General features: G+C 36.1%; 1 protein-coding gene across 2 annotated transcripts in view; it reads left to right on the top strand.

Annotated features, from left to right (window-relative positions):
• Window positions 1-18,917, top strand: part of EPSTI1 (epithelial stromal interaction 1) — an 87,332-nt gene that overhangs the window by 62,169 nt on the left and 6,246 nt on the right. The window contains exons 9-10 of one of the 2 annotated variants that reach the window (XM_035003313.1): window positions 14,191-14,264; window positions 18,405-18,504. In XM_035003313.1, coding sequence (XP_034859204.1) covers window positions 14,191-14,264; window positions 18,405-18,480 — 150 coding nt within the window. In that variant the 3' untranslated portion in view covers window positions 18,481-18,504. The remainder of the gene's footprint in view (window positions 1-14,190; window positions 14,265-18,404; window positions 18,505-18,917) is intronic. The other variant, XM_035003314.1, reaches the window with a different exon arrangement.

The following is an 18,917-nucleotide window of genomic DNA, read 5'->3' as shown; positions in this document are numbered from 1 at the left end:
TGATGGGGTGTGGTCAAAACTTCTGTTCAAAACTCTCATGGTACTTAGCTTCATAGAGGGGGTATAGTGTATCTGCTGTAGGTGGGCCAGTAATTCAGAAGATAACAGAACACTCGTGAACTTCTGATCTACAATATATATCAATGTCACTGTCATTTTTCAAACCAAAGATATATGAAATTATAAATAGTGTTCAGAGAACACTATAATGCATAACAAATAGCCATAAAAAGTTATGAAACTAGCTTAACTATTCACCTAAAAATGCACATATAAAACGAGGATACTCTACACATGTACACAAATATGTGAGGTATTCCAAATGTTTTGAGAATAGAAATCAGTGAAATGAATGCAGAGCCTCCTAAGAACAGTGCTTAAAGGGTAATTCTCGTTAGAATATAAAATTTCTGGCATGATAACCAAAAACATTCAATGTTGTGACTTGATGGTCATACTTGCCTTTTCTAAATATGCTCAGATGGGGCCAGAAGCTCCTCAGCATGGGATGAGAATGAAGACCAGTGGTTTGCTCCAAGGTGTCTCTTCATTCCAGATCTTTTAAAGAACAAAATAAATTATTTAGCTGGTTGGACACCATTATCTTCCCCATCATTCTCCTTTTCCAACTTCTCCTCTTGCCATATTGGTGGTTGATAAATCCTGTCATTTCTTCCAGAATATCTCTCAAATCTATTCCTTTATTATACAATTAACATGAATTCTAACTCTCATTTGATTTCCTTGAGTTAACTGGTTTAAATTTTTTCTTTATGTCTTTGCTGCACAACATAATTTATTATGGCAATTGTGTGTAAAATCACTTTATGAAATAGACTGTATATACTGATTGTCACTGCTATAATTTGACCCTTTTGAGTGCTATCCTCCTTCCAACAATGGTCAACCCCTTACTCGTCATTTCCATCAGCATACAGCATAGATGACTGTGTCATTCAACTGCTTTGTGCATCGTTGGTAATAATTAAATCATTGGAAGAAATAATGTAAGTTGTACAGTTAGTTATTGAGCCACTATGTAAATAATGAAGAATCCAAAAAACATTTTTATTCCTTTGTGCTTTTTTAAAAACATCTTTTTCTTTTGACAAAGGCCTCATATTGAAATCCTCAATTAAATAATTAATATTACAGTAAGATTCTGTAGTAATTAGCATGTAGCAGCTAAGTCTGATGTACACTTGTGTTGTATTTTCAATAATGTCTGTCAAGTGACATGTAAATGTTGGTCTATTTCTATGACCTTTTAACTTAATATCAAGTCCTGAGGTACTTAGATAATGAGGAGAATGTTGTGAAGTCGGTGTTAAGATATGATTTATATAAAAATAACTTCTAGTGAATTTTAAATAGTACTTTATAAAGTTTGGTGGAATACTTGCAACATGAAAACCATTAAAAGTAGAACATTTCACAAAGAGAATGCTCAACAGATTAGAAAATCAGATCTGGGATTTAATTTTCAGGTTGAGCAGTTATTTTAAACAGTGAAAATTAAGCCTTTTTATTTCTTAATCTTATTTTTCTTCTAGAGTTAGACAAATATTGATACATATTTTCTGGTTATTGATTGAGCATATTTTTCTTTTGCATAAATTATTTCCCTTTACTTACTGTAGCTTTTAGTAAAATGACTAACTTTGGCATATACATAATCCCATCATTAGAGTTTTCAATAACAGTAGGAGAGAGAAGGATATTTACCTTATTATTATTATTTTTTTAAAGATTTTATTTATTTTTTAGAGAGCGAGCGAGAGAGAAACAGCATGAGAGGGGAGAGGGTCAGAGGGAGAAGCAGGCTCCCCGCTGAGCCGGGAGCCCGATGTGGGACTCGATCCCAGGACCCTGGGATCATGACCTGAGCCGAAGGCAGACGCTTAACGCTTAACCATCTGAGCCACCCAGGCGCCCGGATATTTATCTTATTTTTATTTCTCTTCCTTTTTGTTCAATCTGTTGTTTACATGTCCATGAAGGCATTTCCTGATTGGTAGAATCTCTCATTCTGTATCACTTCTAGGATTTAGCTTAAGAAAACAAGGATCATGTTTATGGTAAGAAGATACAGAAAAGAACCCCAGACGTATAATATCACATCTATTCATGTGTTTATTCATTTCATTCATTCAACAAATATTTAGTGAACACCCATGATGAAGTGATTCATGAGCAGATAATGTAAGTTAAGTTGAAGTGATAGTACATTTATTTTCTCTGTGTGTCTTTTTCACATTCTTTCATTACTCTGATCTCTGGACACAGTAGGTTCTTCCTTAAAGTTAACCTTTCAATATTTTACATTTAATTCAGTTCCCTCTTCTTACATAAATTTATTTAATTCCCCTTTCCCCCTATATACTCAATATATTCTTCTCATTTGACTGCTTTTTTGGGGGAACAAGTACACTCACTCTTGAATTTCTAAAGTAACCCCTTCCCTTGATTCTGCTGTCCTTAGAGATACGATCTCTTCTGCTTCTACTGGGGGAAAAAAAAAAAGACAAAGGTAATTTTACTATAATCACATCTTTATTATCCATTTTGCCCTTCGTTCCTTATGTTCTGACTTATATTTAGAAATGCTTGTACCAAAACCTCTCCAAAGGTAAATTCCTTCAATTCAGTGGTCATTTTGCAATCCCTGTCTCCCTGTAACTCTGTAACAGTATTTAATACCACTTTGAAGCTTTCCTTTTCTAGCTTTTTTTTTTTTCCTGGTGGATCTATCTCAGAGTAATCTATTCCAGTATCTGTCCATCCATCCATCCATCCATCCATCCATCCATCCTATCAACAAACATGTATTGAACTCCTATTATATTTGGAGGCTTCTGCAAGATGCTAGAGCTTCAATGAAGAACAGGATAGACAAGATCCCTGACTTCCCAAAGTTTGCTTCTATTTTTTTTAAAGATTTTATTTATTTATTTAACAGAGAGACAACAAGAGAGGGGGAACACAAGCATGGGGAGTGGGAGAGGGAGAAGCATGCTTCCCGCTGAGCAGGGAGCCCGATCTGGGGCTTGATCCCAGGACCCCGGGATCATGACCTGAGCCGAAGGCAGACGCTTAAGGACTGAGCCACCCAGGTGCCCCCCCAAAGTTTGCTTCTCAATGGAGGAGATAGACAATTAAAAGGAGACAAAGAAATAAAACACTGCATGTTTTAATTTATGGTGATCAGTCACTTTGTAGTATGTGGTGATGTAGTCACTTTGTAGTCCTTCTTTCTTGCAAAAGAAGGAAATTGTGCATTGTGGTAACTTCAGGGTGGTGTATTGAATACTGTTGATTGCCTACCTTTGTCCTAAAACCCTGATTTTTTTTCCTCAGGTATACATCCTATTTGGCATAGCCCATCTTTCAGAGAAGGCAGGCACATCCAAATCCCAGGGATCTAATCCCAAAGGGTCTAACTGCTCCTGGGAATTCCAGTCTCATCAACTGTGATTGATTTAGCTATGGACATGGGAAATTGTTCCAACCAATGAAACTTAAGGGAAGCCTGTCTTTCAATACAGATTTTTATCAATATGAAATATACTAGTCTTCCCATTTAATGATTTTCAGCTTGATTCCTTTTTTTGCCCTTTTTTAAAAATCTGATTCTAATATTTTCTCTTCACTTTTTTGTTAGAATTTATATGGCAATTTCTTTTTCCATCATTTAATTTTTAACCTCTCTGTGTCATTTGGTTTAAATTATATTTCTAGTGACAAAAAGTAGCTGTTTTTCCTTTTACCCAGTATCATGATCTCTTTTTTTTTTTTCCAGATTTTATTTATTTATTTGACAGAGAGAGCAAGAGAGCACAAGCAGGGGGAACAGTAGAGGGAGAGGGAAAAACAGGCTCCCTGCCAAGCAGGGACCCCGATGCAGGGCTTGATCCCTGAGCCGAAAGCAGACGCTTAACCATCTGAGCCACCCAGGCACCCCAATCATGATTTCTTTTAATATATTCTCATTTATTGTGATTACTTGTGCATTTGTACATATTCTTGCTATGTGATTTGCTTTATAGCTATATTTTCTTTCTTGTTTTCCATTCTCTATTTTTTTGACTCTCTGAATTTTTTCTGTTCCATTTATTTTCCTTTCCTCCTTTCTCTCCTCTCTTCTCTTTACCTCTCCCGTCCCCTCCCTAGTGGTAATAAATTTCAGTGTTTTTGTTTTTGATCTTGTATGACTTTTGGTTTATTTAATCTCAAAATATATGTTTCACTTTAGGGAAATTTCTAATTCTTTTATGTTTCTTCTCCTATTTTGTCTCTGTTATTTATTTCTGGGATATGTATCAAATGGATTTTGGAAATCTGAGACCTATTCTTTATATCTCTTAATTGTTTTCCTTATACTTTCTGTTTGGCCTTTTTCGTTGCATTCTGGGAGAAATCTTTAATTAGATCATCCTGCTTACTAATTTATTTCATAAGTTTCCATTCTGCTTACTTGGCACATGTATTGAATTTATTTACCAAGATTGCTGACTTTTTCATAGCAATATTATGCTTTATAAGCACCATACTCTTTCTGATCTCTTCACTGATGGTAATTACACAAACATTAAGGTTTTCTATTTACTACTTTAACTGTATTTTTTCCTTTCCATTTTAAGTTTTTTTTATCTCCTGTGGTTTTCTTTCTCAATTGTAGGATTCTTGGTCATCTTGTTTTTTGGGCATGTTGCCAAGTGAGGTAGTTAGGAGCTTGTCTTCTGGAAGTAGTAGCCTCTTTTTCTCCTATAGTCTGTAGGTACCTGGGACGTTGTCCTGTTTCTCTGAGCCCAGACACCCCTCCTCCATTCACTGGTTACCCACTGGCCCATGTCAGTGCTGTCTGCTGTGTAGTGCAAGTGTGGGAGGGAAAAGGGCCCGCTGCCAAGCTGCTCTCCATGAACTTCTCCATCTCATCCTCTTAGTGACTACCTCAGTATTCCATCTTGGAGCTCTTTCAGAGGTACAGCTAACTCAGCTCAGCTTATCCTGCACGTTTGGTTCCCTGTGTAATTTATCCCGTCTCCTTTCTACCATTCGGGAACTTAAACAGATATCCAGTAGGTCAGTTGCACTTACTGATTTTGCATGTTTATTGATTTTATATAGTCATTTGGAAAGTAAAAACAAGCCAAAAAAATAAGAAAATACTGAAATAATTGGGTGACAGAGAAAATTCTTTTAGAATATATAAAAAATTATGAGAGCATTTTATGGGGAATGCCATGCACAGTTATATTCTCAGATGTTGTACTCAGAAAAGAAAAATCATAACTTTTAAATCCAATCAGTACTAAAAAAGAAATGAATTAAACATCCAATCTAAGAATTTAGAACACGAACAATAAAGGATACTGAAGGCAGTAATTAAGATAAGAACAGAAATTAATAACAACTTCAAGAAACAGCTGTTATAAAAATCCAACAGCTTGTTTTCTGATAAGGTCAACAAAATGAACAAATCTATGACAAGACTAATCAAGAAGAGATTAGTAAAAATGCAAATACACAACATTAGAAAGGAGGAGCCAGAACCATAGATTTGGAAAAGATTAAGCTTATATTACTGTAGATAAGACTATGCTAATAAATCAAATATGTGGATTAAGTGAATGATTTTACAGGGAAATATAAAACTCTAAAATGATTCAGAGTTAAAACGCATAAAGACAAATGAAAATGCAAGTGATTTCTAAAGTTTTCTGAGAATTACTCTCCCCTAACAAGGGGAAAACTTGGAAAATTTTACCAGCATGGTCATTGGAATTTTCAAGGAACACATTTTTTTCTCATGCTTTAGGAACAACTTCTTTAAAGTTGTTTAAGAGCAAGGAAAAAGATGAAGTAATTTAGAATTAATATTGAACTGTAATCCCCATGATGTCACAGCCTGATAAAGAGAAACACACATACATAGAAACTTGTAGAGGTTAACTTTGAAAGAAAATTCTAGTTATTTTTTCTCTTACTTAATTTACCAAGGCAAAGTAAGGTTTATTCTAGGAATGTGAAGGTGACTGACTATATATTATAACTTTTTATATCTTTTCACTACAGGATAGGTCATGAAAAAAATCCATTGGACCACCTCTTTAGCTATAGAAAAAAAAAGAGGCATTGATAAATTTTAATCTCTTTTACTAATTTAAAAACAACAAAAACAAATATGGTGAACTAGAAATTTAAAAGGTTGTCTTAGCATACATATAGTCTTCCAAACCAATAACCAACATTAACTCAATGGTGAAATATTAGAGCAGTGAACAATATCAGGACATCTTCAACCCCTACTACCACCAATCAGTATCCGCACCTGAAATTCTAACCTAGTGCTTTGTAAAGTTATTTGATGGAAAACATTTTTTCTTTAAACTGAAAACTCTTAATATAGCATGGAACAAGGTTTGGGAATTATTTTAAGCAACTTGATAAGACAAAAATAAAAAAGGAGCCTTTCTAATTATTGAAAATAAGTACAATTATTTTTGGATGAGAGCAATTTGCCTGTACAACCTAAGAGAATCAACTGAAAAATGATTAGAACAAATGGAATTAAATTAAAGAGTTATAAAATACATACAGGAATCAAAAACTTTCTCAAATATTAGCAAACATCAATTCGAAAATAAAATGGAATAAAAAGACCTTATCAAAAAACAACTATGTAAACACATTGCTCAATTAAAAAAAAAAAGGCCAAAAAACTCCCAAACTCTCCTATGACCCGTAAGTGTCAGTTTGAATAATGTAGAGATGGATGATGATCCTGAATGGTAAAAATCAATATTGTAATCACTGTAGTTCTATCCAAATTAGTGAGGTGTGTGCAATTCCAATAAAACTTTCAGTGTGGAATGAGGTGATTTGAAAAACTGTTTCTACATTTCAACCGTGAGAATAATCACAAGATTAAATAAGAAGCTTTACAAAAATATGGATAACAATTTGTGTGTTTGCTGGGGCAAGGAGAGTGTACAGAATTAGCTATTAAAAAATACCTCAAACTCCTTCGTATTGCTGCTCGTTAGAGGTGAACCGAAGGGCTCTTTGACAACATCAAATTAGAGTTTCCAAAATGTGAAATTATTAGATATAAAAGGTATAAGTTTGTTTTGCAGAAATAATCAGAGATCAGAGATGTATACAAGATGTACGTACAACATTTTTTTTTTTTTAATATTACTGGGAGGTTTGAAATAATTTGTTCAGTGATAGAGGATTTGAGGATTTTGAAGTTTGGAATACCATGCAGCAAGTGTTACTGTGTTTTAATGATATGGGGAATATGATCACCTATATAAAAATGAAAAAAAATTTATAAAATAGACTCTGGGCTTTTGAAACCTGCCTCTTCTTATTGTGCTTTGTGCAAATTACCTCATCCCTCTAAGCTTTATTATGTATGATAGTTATTTACCTTGTGATACTGTTTCTAGGATCAAATGAGAGAAAAGCTTGTGGAAAGTTTATCTTAATGCCTGGCATGTGGTAAGCCTACAAATGTGACCTGAGCTGCTGCTAAGAAGTTATAATCTGTGTGTATAAATCAAGATATGAAGGAAACTGACATGTTATCCCTGGGTAGAGAGATTTTATGGGTGATTATTATGTCTTCCTTTACTTTATTTTTTATTTTTAAAAAATATTTTATTTATTCGAGAGAGAGAAAGTGAGAGCATGAGCAGGGGAAGGGGCAGTGAGAGAGACAGGGAGAAGCAGACTCCCCACTGAGCAGGGAGCCCGAAGACACAGGGCTCCATCCCAGGATCCTGGGATCAGGACCTGAGCCGAAAGGTAGATGTTTGACTGACTGAGCCACCCAGGCACCTCTATGTCTTCCTTTATAGTTTCTGCACTTTCTACACTTTCCACAATGAATAAGTAACTTTTATGAGAAATATTTTTTAAAAGAAGAACGTTGATAGGATATATTTCTGGGTTGGGAGATAAGAGAGCTGGTGATTCAATGCTTATTATAGCAGGAAGTCCATTTCTCTTTATATTAAAGTGGTAGAACTAATAATTAGTGAAAGGAGAATACACATTATTAATGCATTTTTGACTCCCCTACTTTACCCATTAATATTTACTTCTTTTGATTTGGTTGTCTCCTCTTAATTTTTTGAAGTGGTTTCCACTTTTTTTCCTTAGTGAAGGCCATCTTTGTCCTTCTGGGCAAAGGTATTGCTGTGAGGAGCCCCCAAGCCAGGACCTCTCTAAACTGTCCCCTCCCCATACAGCTCCTCTCTTGTATTAAAAAACATTCAGAAGAAGGGGTTCTTTAACATCCGTGGCATCAACTCTCCTGCTTCCACTATCCTTTTCCTCTTGAGTTGAGAGAACACCCTCTCCTGGGAGAAGTTTGTCCTGGCCAGGCGATGGCACTTTAATGTTTACATGAAGCGGTCAAGCTGAACCATGTCGGAACATGCCTCACTGGGATTCTGACATGATTTCAAAATGACCCTATTTTACTCTTCAGTGACTGCACGATAGCCTTGCTCTGGGGCATCCCTTTCACTCTGGCCACATCAGGTTTCTCGTGTCCCGCTTGACCCTTTGATACATTGGACCACAGAGGAGCGACTCCTACATCCTCTAGCAGGAAATGGTGAGCCCTCTACTTTCTGTTGTTAGCTTGGGCCCCAGGCTGATCTTTGGCACTTTCTTAGCTCCCCGGCCAAGCAGTCTGTCCCCCAACGAGAGCAACCCCACCAGAGGGGTGAGCAAAGGCAGAGGCACGGTTTGCTGTGTTGTCTGCATTTACCTACCCCACTCTGGCCAATGTTTACAGCAGGTTCTGCTCATAGCATCTCCAAGATGTTATTTTATTTATCCTATTACTTCAGTGCCCTCTTTGTATGCAGCTCTGTCTGAATGTAGCGAGATGTGGAAAGCAATGAGAAGATATGCTCTCTTTCCTCTGGGAGCCTTCGTGACCCACGTATATTGTTGAACAACACCCAGCAGTATTTGCTCCTTGTTTCTCTGCACCCGTTGCTTTGTAGCCCCATGTCCTGTTGCTTGAACTGGTGTTCTGCAACACATCTCTTTGTGTTTTGTCTCACAGTTGTTTCTGGCCTGTCTCCCTCGTTACACTGTGGTTTCCTTCAGGGTGGAGCTGTGTCTATTTGCATCTGTACCTGCAGCATGAATCCAGGTGTCTGGAAAACAATTGGTGCTTAACAAATGTGTATTGAGTGGGACAGGCTTGATGGTTTCTCAGACGCTGTGTGTCATATTCCTCCTGCTTAAAAGTGTTTTGATGTCCTTAATGTCCAAAGCTCAGTCCTTGGAACAAGAACAACTTATTTGTGTCTGTCCAACTAGGTATTGCACTTCTGGATGAGAAACCAGTAAATGAACCAAGGATATGCTCATAAGGCATGCGGATGCATCTGCAATGGCTGTCAATTCAGCAGAACAAATTAATTAGTTGAAATTATCCTTCGTGGTACCAAAGGAAAACCAGCCTCTCTCTAGTAAATACGCTTTGCTAGATATAGAATAATAATCCTGAGTGCAGCTTTGCCAGAGCCTCCCCTCTGCCATCTGGAGCGATGTTCCTGCATGGTGATGCCTCAACAGCTCTGTCCCAGTTTCCCTCCCACTCTGTGTTTTCTCCTCTCCCTGTCCTTGCTCTGTCATAGGAGGATGCGTGTTACTTCTCTTCCTGCCCTCTTTTCTTCCTCCCTGGCAGTTCTTGGCTTCAGAATGTAGTGTTTTGCTTTTTAACATCTTTACATATAAAAAACTATGTATTCATTAGGATTTTTAAATAGAGGAAAATATAAAGGACCAGAAATGGCCTCCCATGCAGATAAATCTCTGTTGATAGTATGAGGAAGTAATGTATGCACATGGATCAAAAGTTAGAAAGCAAAAATTATATGTGATGTTAAAGCTCCTTACCCTGCCTATCTACCTTCCATGCTTCTCTCCCCAGTGATAATTACAGTTAACATTTTGGTGTATGTTTTTTATAAAATTATTTTAAATATGATACACATCTGTATATAAAAGTTGAAATGGAGGTACATGTATCTTTTCTATTTATATGGAATAATCCCAAGAAAACTGCTCTGAACCTATTTTTCCCCCTCTATTTATTTTATTTATTTGTCTCATGAGAAAAAGTTTTTTGAGTATTTGACACAGAATGTTACACTAGTTTCAGGTGTACAACTTAGTGAATTAACAAGTTTATCCATTATGCTATGTTCACTACCATCTGTCCCAATACATCACTTTTACAATATCATTGACTGTATTCCTTTTTCTAAGTCTTTTATTCCTGTGACTTATTCATTCCATTACTGGAAGCTTTCACCCATTTTGCCCAACCCTCACCTCCCTCCCCTCTGGCAACCATCAGTTTGTTCTCTGAACCTATCTCTTATTACTTAATATATCTTAGAGATCCCTCTATAAGTGCCTCCCCTTCTCTCTCATCTACCTTATTCTTTGTATCTCCTGCATGGTATTCCATTGTGTAAATTGTTTAACTTACTGGTCCAGTTCCTTATTAATGGGCACTAAGACTTTCTCTTGAACTTTTACTTTTCAATACTACAACTGTGACTATCCCTGTATGTGTATCTTTGAACAATTCTGCAAAGGAGGTGTGCATTTTACCTGTTGATGGTTGTTGCCAAATTGTCCAAAAACTAAATCAGTTTTCACTAATTTAGATATGTCACCAAAGTGCTTGACTATACTTGTTTTTCTGTTGATCTTTTCTAGTTTTTTTCAGTATGATAGAAAAATTTTATCTCATTGTTCTGATTTATATTTCTTTGTGCGTGAAGATGATGACCATTTTGAATTTACAAGCAATCTGTACTTTGCGAATTTTCCCTTCCTATCCTTTGGCCCTTTCTCTGTTTGGTTGTTGTTTTTTCTCATTAGTTTATATGAGGCCACCTCCTCAGGCTTCCCCTGAGCCTTGATCTAAAATAGTAACTGAGCTTCACATCAGTGTGTTTAATCCTCCACATAGGATTACAACTGGATATATTTCTCACTTGTTTATGGGTTTCCTTTTTTCTAGAGTAGAAATTCTTAAGGAGCAAAGTTCTCCTCTAACTTGTTCATTATTGTATCCCTGTCACATAGATCCAAGCCTGGCTCATAAGAAGCACTCAGATGTTGTTGAGTGAATGAAAGAATAATTGAATTAGTTTATACGTGTTATAAATTTTTTTTTAAGTTTGTTTTCTAATTTTGTTCATGCTACTTTTTCCGATAGAAGCTTTGAATTTTTATGCAGCCAAATTTACCAATCATTTTCCTTTATGATTTCTGAAACTTCCTTGCTCTATACCTATAAATAAATTTACCCAAGCCTTCTGTGAAAACTCCTATGGTTCCATCTTTTAATTCAAACCTTAGACCTCAATAAAATTTTTCTATTTAAAAAATGTAGTTTTAATTTTTCTCGGAATAGTTAGCTAGTTCTTCATCATTCATTGAATTGTCTCTCCTGCATGCATTTAGCATACAACTTTGTGGTAAACTACATTTCCGTGGATTCCTGAACTCAATCAAATAGTTTAAATTGCTGTAATTTCATGATAGGTTTTAATATTTGGAGAATCTGATTCTCCCTCATTTCTTCTTTTTTTTTTTCATGGCTATGATTGCATATTTTTTCCAGATGAACTACAGGATCATTTTTGCCAAGGCTGAAAAAAATAGTTTGAAGAAATACGTAATAATATTCATGTATAGCCAGTATATATACCTTTTATAGTTTTTGTCTTTGTCTCACGTCTAGAACTGATGAGAATTTAATTTGTTCAGAGTTCATGTTATTTGACTTAGGATGGGCTGGATATCAGAAGTTGCTCCTTGGAGAAATGGGTTAGTGCATGTGAGAAGAATTAGCATCCTTTGACAAGAGAGTTTTTTATTTAAGCTAGATATGTTCTGCTAGAACTTTTGAGTTTAAATGGGGGCTATATTCTGGCATTTATACTTGAGTATGATGAACTACTGACAAGTTAATCTTAACTGCCTATTTTGGATGCATCTTTCAGGAGATTAGACAAAAAAAGTCTGAGCTTTAGTCTTTATTTTGCGACTAATGAGCCATTTAGCTCTTGATAAGTTACTTAAGCTGAGTTTCTGATCTTGTTCCCTCATCTGTAAAATAAGCATAATCTTCACTCATCAATTAATACTTTATTTATCTGCCTATCTTTGGGAATTATTGTAAGGATCAAATAACAGAATTCTGGTAAAATTTTTGTTGGAAAATGTTAAGTTCTGGTTAAACATTGTACCTTTAAAATATTTCATTTGCTTATCTCTAGTCTCTCTCTCCCTAAAGCCCATTGAAAAGATGATAAAGGGAAATTTTTTTTTAAGATTTATTTATTTTGGGGCACCTGGGTGGCTCAGTCGTTAAGCGTCTGCCTTCAGCTCAGGTCATGATCTCAGGGTCCTGGGATCGAGCCCCGCATCGGGCTCCTGATCAGCGGGAGGCCTGCTTCTCCCTCTCCCACTCCCCCGGCTTGTGCTCCCTCTCTCGCTGTGTCTCTCCCTGTCAAATAAATAAATAAAATCTTAAAAAAAAAAAAGATTTATTTATTTTAGGGAGAGAGAGAACACCTTTGCACCCCCCCCCCCCCCCAATTTTTTTTCAAAGCCGTAAGCCAGTAAGAGCAAAAGAACAGGTTGGAGACTGCAGTAAAGAAAAGGAACCAGCAGAATTTTGGAAGTTAAAACATAGAGCAGGAAAAGCCAGAACTCATTTGCAAGAAGTCATAAGGTGTATGTTTTTTCAAAGTTAAGAAATAGAAGAATATGCATACTATTAAGAAGGAGGTAATTGGAAGATAAACCACACACAGGAATTCAAAGTGATTTGGAGGTTAATGGGGGAGGACAGGAGCTTCTTTTATTTTAGTATAAGGCTTGGTAGTACTAATAATAAGTAGCTCTCTTACTTGGTAGACTTTTAACTATGTTCATACATTATAGTGACAAAAAATAAAATGAAATAAATGACTTTATGCCATTTGGACTTTATGTCATTGCAGGAAAGTGAGTCTCTAGCACAAGGCTTGGCATCTAGTGCATAAATGCCTGTAGAATGGTTGAGTGAATATTGTTCAATTATTTAGAAAACTCTTTGATTTTTTTCTCTTGGTGGTGGTGCTGGATAGCAATTAGAATTAAATATGTGCTTTAAGGATTGATGAGTAATATATTTGGGATATCATCCATATTTGGGATATATTTCAGTATATCATCCATATTTGGGATATATTTCAGTATATGAAACAGTCTCTTTGTTTTGGGGATGGTGGAATGTTAGAAGGCCTTTGAATAAAGTTAAAAAAGTAAAATGTCAACTTGAACTTTGAATTTATTTTATATTTTGCATCCAGGACATTTTGTGGTTAAAAATATCCCCTTGCCTTTTCCTGTCTTTGAAAAGTGGTTAAAAATCAGTCAGCCTCAAGGAAGACACTTGAATACTAGAGAAATCCTGGCACCTAGTTCTTTGGCTTAATACCATAAGCAGAGTAACTAAGTTTGGAAGTTACCTCTTCTAGGAAAATAATCAGAATAAGCAGAGATTTAGTTGTAGTAACACGATCTCCTACCCGAAGCAAAGTATCCCCTCTAGGGAGTCCAAAGTTCTGCTGGTATTAGAAATAACTAGTCAATAATAGGTAAGTTGATTATTCTCCAGGATGGAGAACGTTTTCCTAATGGAATTGCACTACAGAATTGAGTCCAACATTTATTTGTAAGCTGCTATAAATTTGTTGGGAAAGAAATGTTAGAGAAATACCAGGAAGTAGTATTGTGTGACATTTCTTGAACAACTGATGTGATTTTTCTTTGGAAGACACAGGTGAGTTTGACTCATGTTGTATTTTCCTCTGTGTATGTTGTACCTATTAGTCTAATATCTTGAGCATGCACATTGGCGTTTTAATCTTACAATTTTATACTCCCAGAGCTATTGTTTGACTCAGGCACAATTATTTTTGCTACCTAATTATATAAGAAAATAATTTCACGTGGAAATGGTACTTAAGTAGAAGTTTCAAAAATGAAATATTATACCAGCTCAGGCTAAATATGTAATTGATTTGGGTATCTTCTGTACAACCATGTTAATTGAAAGCCATATTTTAAAACTTTTATTGTTCTTAGAGTGAATTACTGGAATTTAACCGACAGCAACAGGAGGAAGAAAGAACCAAAGCCCACCAAGCTGAACACAGAAGGTATAAATGGCTAATAAGATAAGCATCCTTGATTAAAATAACTACCTATAAAGTTTTTGCAATGTTTTAAGAAAACACTATAGTCATATTGAATATGGTTTTGGAATCTATATTACCTTTTTAATCTTTGTATTATTGGGGTATGGTATGTATCTGAGGACACCAACTGCTATATACATACACACATACACATACAATATCTGATTTTTCATACATACACATACAATATCCAATTTTTCTGGATAGGTGGCATAAATTCACACTAGAAAATGGAATCATGCTGTCAAGCTATTTGTTTATTTAGGAGATACTTAATTTGCCTCCCATGGGACAAAGAATCTTATTACTTTGAGATGATCTTTTACTATTTGTAGACAACTTTAGAATAATTGAACTCGTATAGATGGTGAGATACTCACACTTGAATATGAAAGGTCAGACAAGAACTATTTTATATTGACTAACATATTAGGAAAAATATCTTAAAATAGAACCATTAAACAATTTTTAACATTGTAAGTACTCTCTTATCCCTAATATCAGACACTGAGAATACCCAGTAAAATATCATATTGATGTTGGGCCAGTGCTAATTACCTCCATATCTATCATTATTCTAGGATTTTCCTGGGGGCGCTTGGGTTATCTGAGTTTATTGCAGTGTGCTTGAGGATCTCAGAAGAATTTAATGTAAAGGCTTTCCTGATCTAAAAGAGCAAATTCTTTTGAAGCTGAGTGGTTTCACTTATACGTTTAACCTTCCCACTATTGCTATTGTGTATTTTTTAGTTGTGGTGGTTTCATTTTGTAATTGAGACTTTACAAAGTGTTAATGGAAGCTCCCAATTCTGCTGGAGCTGTGAACTATGGATGGGTACTCATATTTTTTTTCTTTTTTTGCTGGATTATTCTGCTTCCATAGTCCAGTCAAAATAGTTTTAAAAGGTCAAGTTTATGTGGTTTTCTCTGACTAAAAGACATCAAAATTCTGATACACTGGTTAGGCTATTTTTTGGGGTAAGTGGTAACAGTTACTGCTACCTATTTTTTTTTTTTAAATAAAGTAGGATATAAAATAGTTTAGTCTCTTACTGGTTTTTCTCATTTTCTCTTTAAAATTATTTCTACTAAAAAACCTGATAGTGCATTTCTTTAACACTGGTTGTTAGTAAGTAGCCAGTTATTTCTCTGGATTTCTGAGGACTGATTAGATTGTAAAGCTTTAAGCATCTTAAAGATAGTGAGATATGTTACATTAATAGGTCCTCTTGCTAAGAAATTCATGTTCAGTGGTCATCCAATAAAAATGAAAGTTATTTGATTAGAGGGGGAAAGGATTAATTTCTTGTTGTAGGAAACTTGACCCTCATTCTTTATTTCCATAATACTGGATACCTAAATATTGGTGGGGCTATTTATTTTCTACACCTATTTTCTCTTTTTATTGATTCTAGTTAAATATAGATGCAAATTTAATCTAAGAGGAAATCTCTCCTCTTAGATTAAATTAAATCTCCTCTGCTAATAACCTCAGTAACCAGTTTTGAGGTAACTGATCAAGTTTTTGAACACATATTTTATGCTCTCACTCGGTTTTTGAGGAGAGCATATGTTTGTATTGTCCTTTAGAGTTTACAGTGAGCTTTCGCATGTTAAATGAAAATACTCATTCAGTAGTCTCTTAATGAATAAAATCACTGTGACCGTTCCTGCTGAAGGTAATAGCATTAGCTGTGTGTGTGTGTGGGTTTGTGGATGTGTTATGTGTAGAGGCCATAAGTTAGGTTTTCTCCAGGGACATAATTTTATTAGAGTCAAAAAGACAACATGCTTTCTACTATTTAGGAGTTGACATAGCGGACAACTCAACTCTGTGTTTTATAATAGAAAGCTTGTGGAATTCCTCACAAGCTTTTCCAATGCATCCTATATTGATTGAGCCCGGCTGCACCTGAACCTGACCCATGGTAACTTTCCAAGTAAGAAAAGACAGTTGAAACCTCAAAGAGAAAAGACAAAGCATAGGGGTCAAGGACTTGAAGAGATCTGCTCTATGAGCTGAAAACTGGAGTGAACTGAATTGATTTATTGAAACTTGAACCATCCTTAAGTAGTAGTTTTTATCCATATTAACCCTTAGAAGAAAATCCAGAGCAGTGGTTTGACAGCAATAAAATGTATGCACTTTCTAACACTAGTAAACAAATCTATAAACTGGTACTCTTTCTTCTCTTTGAATTCTCAATAGGATTTGAGAAAAAACAATCTCTTTACCACCTATGATCTCCTGTTGACCCACTGTGCTGTCCTCTTAGTAACTGATGCTCAAAAGCGAATCATACCACCCACGTACATGACAAGCCATCAGTCTGCACAGTGCATGAATAAACTGAGAGCTGTGGACATTGGGCTGTTTTGCAGCCTATACTCACCACCATTGGTGGTTTCATTATGCAGTCACAGAAGTAGGCAGATGTGGGGACCATACACCTGGATGATTCATTTATTCACTTTTTACCTATCAGGACACACTCCATGAGGGATTTGTTCTAGGCACCGGGAATAGGCATAAAATAGCAGAGAACATCCCTGACTGCATGGAAATTACAATCTGGAGAAAAGAAATAGAAGTCAACAAGTTAACAGCAGGAGTATTTCAGACAATGATATGTATGTGAGGAGAGAGACTGGAGGTGACAGTTCCTCCATGAAGAGGTAACATCAAAGGACAAGAGCCAGTCAGATAGAGATTGGGGTCCAAAACATACACTTAGATGTCCCCTATTATTAGGTATATAGGAAAAAAATGCAAAGGCCCTCAAGTGGGAATGAATTTGGACTTTTTGAGTCTCAAGCGGTTCGATTATAGATGGTGAGGAAGAGAATAAGATGAAATGAGGTTGGCAGGAGCCGGAAAATACAAGATTTTGTAAGCCAGTGATTTTATTCTAAGACTAATGGGAAATCATAAGAGACTCTTAACTCTAGGAAACAAACTGAAGGTTGCTGGAGGGAAGGGGGTGGGGGAATGGGGTAACTGGATGATGGGCATTAAGGAGGGCACATGATGGAATGAGCACTGGTGGTTATATGCAACTGATGAATCACGAAATTCTACCTCTGAAACTAATACGCTATATGTTAATTAAGTTGAATTTAAATAAATTAAAAAGACTAATGGAAAATCATAGGAGGGTTTTAAACAAAAGGAAGGCATGATCCCTTTTATAATTTAGTAAGGTGGTTGTGTGGAGAACGAATTACAGAGGGTGGGAGTGGAGGAAGCAAAAGCAACATGAGAGAGGATAGTGATTTAGACTAGAATGGTGGCCATGGGAAGTTTTTTTTTATATATATATATAATCTATAACACACAGGAGAATCCATGAAACAAGTATTTAGAATGATTAATTACAGAGTGAACATCCAAGTAGCCAGCTCCGGAAATAGAATATAACCACCACCCTACAGTTCACCCTTATTCTGACCTCTATGATAATCATTTTCTTGCCTTTCCTTAAGTTTTACCTTCTATGTGTTAACCTTAATTTCTGAAATTGATTGCTGCAAGTATGACCAAACATGGGGAAAAGATATACCCATTCTTTCTTTTGAAAGGTTGAGTTTCCCTTTTCTGATATTTCCCATTTCTTATACTCTCTTCCTATTTTCCTTCTACTTTGCACTTACGGGATTTACTTTAGCAAGACTGGCAGAGGGGTACAGGGCATATGGGAGGGACATTTCCATTGCAACAATAGTGCCACAGAGCTGTTTTGGGTTCCCTTCGTATTTCAGGTCTTGCTGAAGCTTCCACCCCTCCTCAGCCTCTAGAGTTCACACCTGGCATGGCCTGGAGGGGTATGGTTGCTGGGCAGTAAGGCTCTTGCTGAACTGGTAGAAGATGAAGGACTGAAGCTCTGAAGTTCAGAATTGCGCCCCCTCTGGCTGGAGCCATAACTGGCCCCAATTCCAGCAAAGGGCTATTAACAGCACGTCAGGTGGCTAATGTGAAGTTTTCTATAGATAACTTCTAAGCTGAGGGGCCTCACAGTCAGTTCACACAGCATGTTAGGTTCTCAAAAATTTCTCAGCCCTGTAGCAAGCTTTCCACTTACACACATTTTTCATTGTTTAAAGGGTAAATAATGTTTTTCTGGACCGGCTCCAAGGCAAAAGTCAACCAGGTGGCTTCGAGCACTCTGGAGGCCATTGAAATATGAATAGTGGTGACAGCTGGGTGAGTTTTTTCTTTTCTCTTAAAAAAAAAAAACAACTTTCAAAGTTGAAGAGTAAAAACAATGAGAATTTTAAAAATCTGTTGTGGCTTTCTCCCAAGATACTATTTTTTTGGTGTGCTGTTCAGCTGTGTGATGGGCAGTCAGCCAGGGTGATTACTGTAAGTTCCACAATAGTTTCTAGAGAGAAGGAGAAAGTCCTGGTTTCATTGCTGGCCAATCAAAATAAAAATGACACCTGCCCTTTGTTCTCAGTGTGATTGCCTGGACTGTAAAGATTTTTTATCACCCCTTGCCCAGACCTACAACAAAAACAAATGAATTTTTTTTTTTCAAGAGGATTTTAAGTGCAATATGGTTATAAAAATAGTAAGCATTCTCTAGTAATATATTCTTTCAGTGAAACTAGCACATC

This window comes from Mirounga leonina, unplaced genomic scaffold, assembly GCF_011800145.1.
Source record: "Mirounga leonina isolate KUSES-001 unplaced genomic scaffold, KU_Mleo_1.0 Mir_127, whole genome shotgun sequence".
NCBI lineage: Eukaryota > Metazoa > Chordata > Mammalia > Carnivora > Phocidae > Mirounga > Mirounga leonina.
Note: the sequence above shows the minus strand (reverse complement) of the source record. Positions and strands in the feature narration are given on the sequence as shown.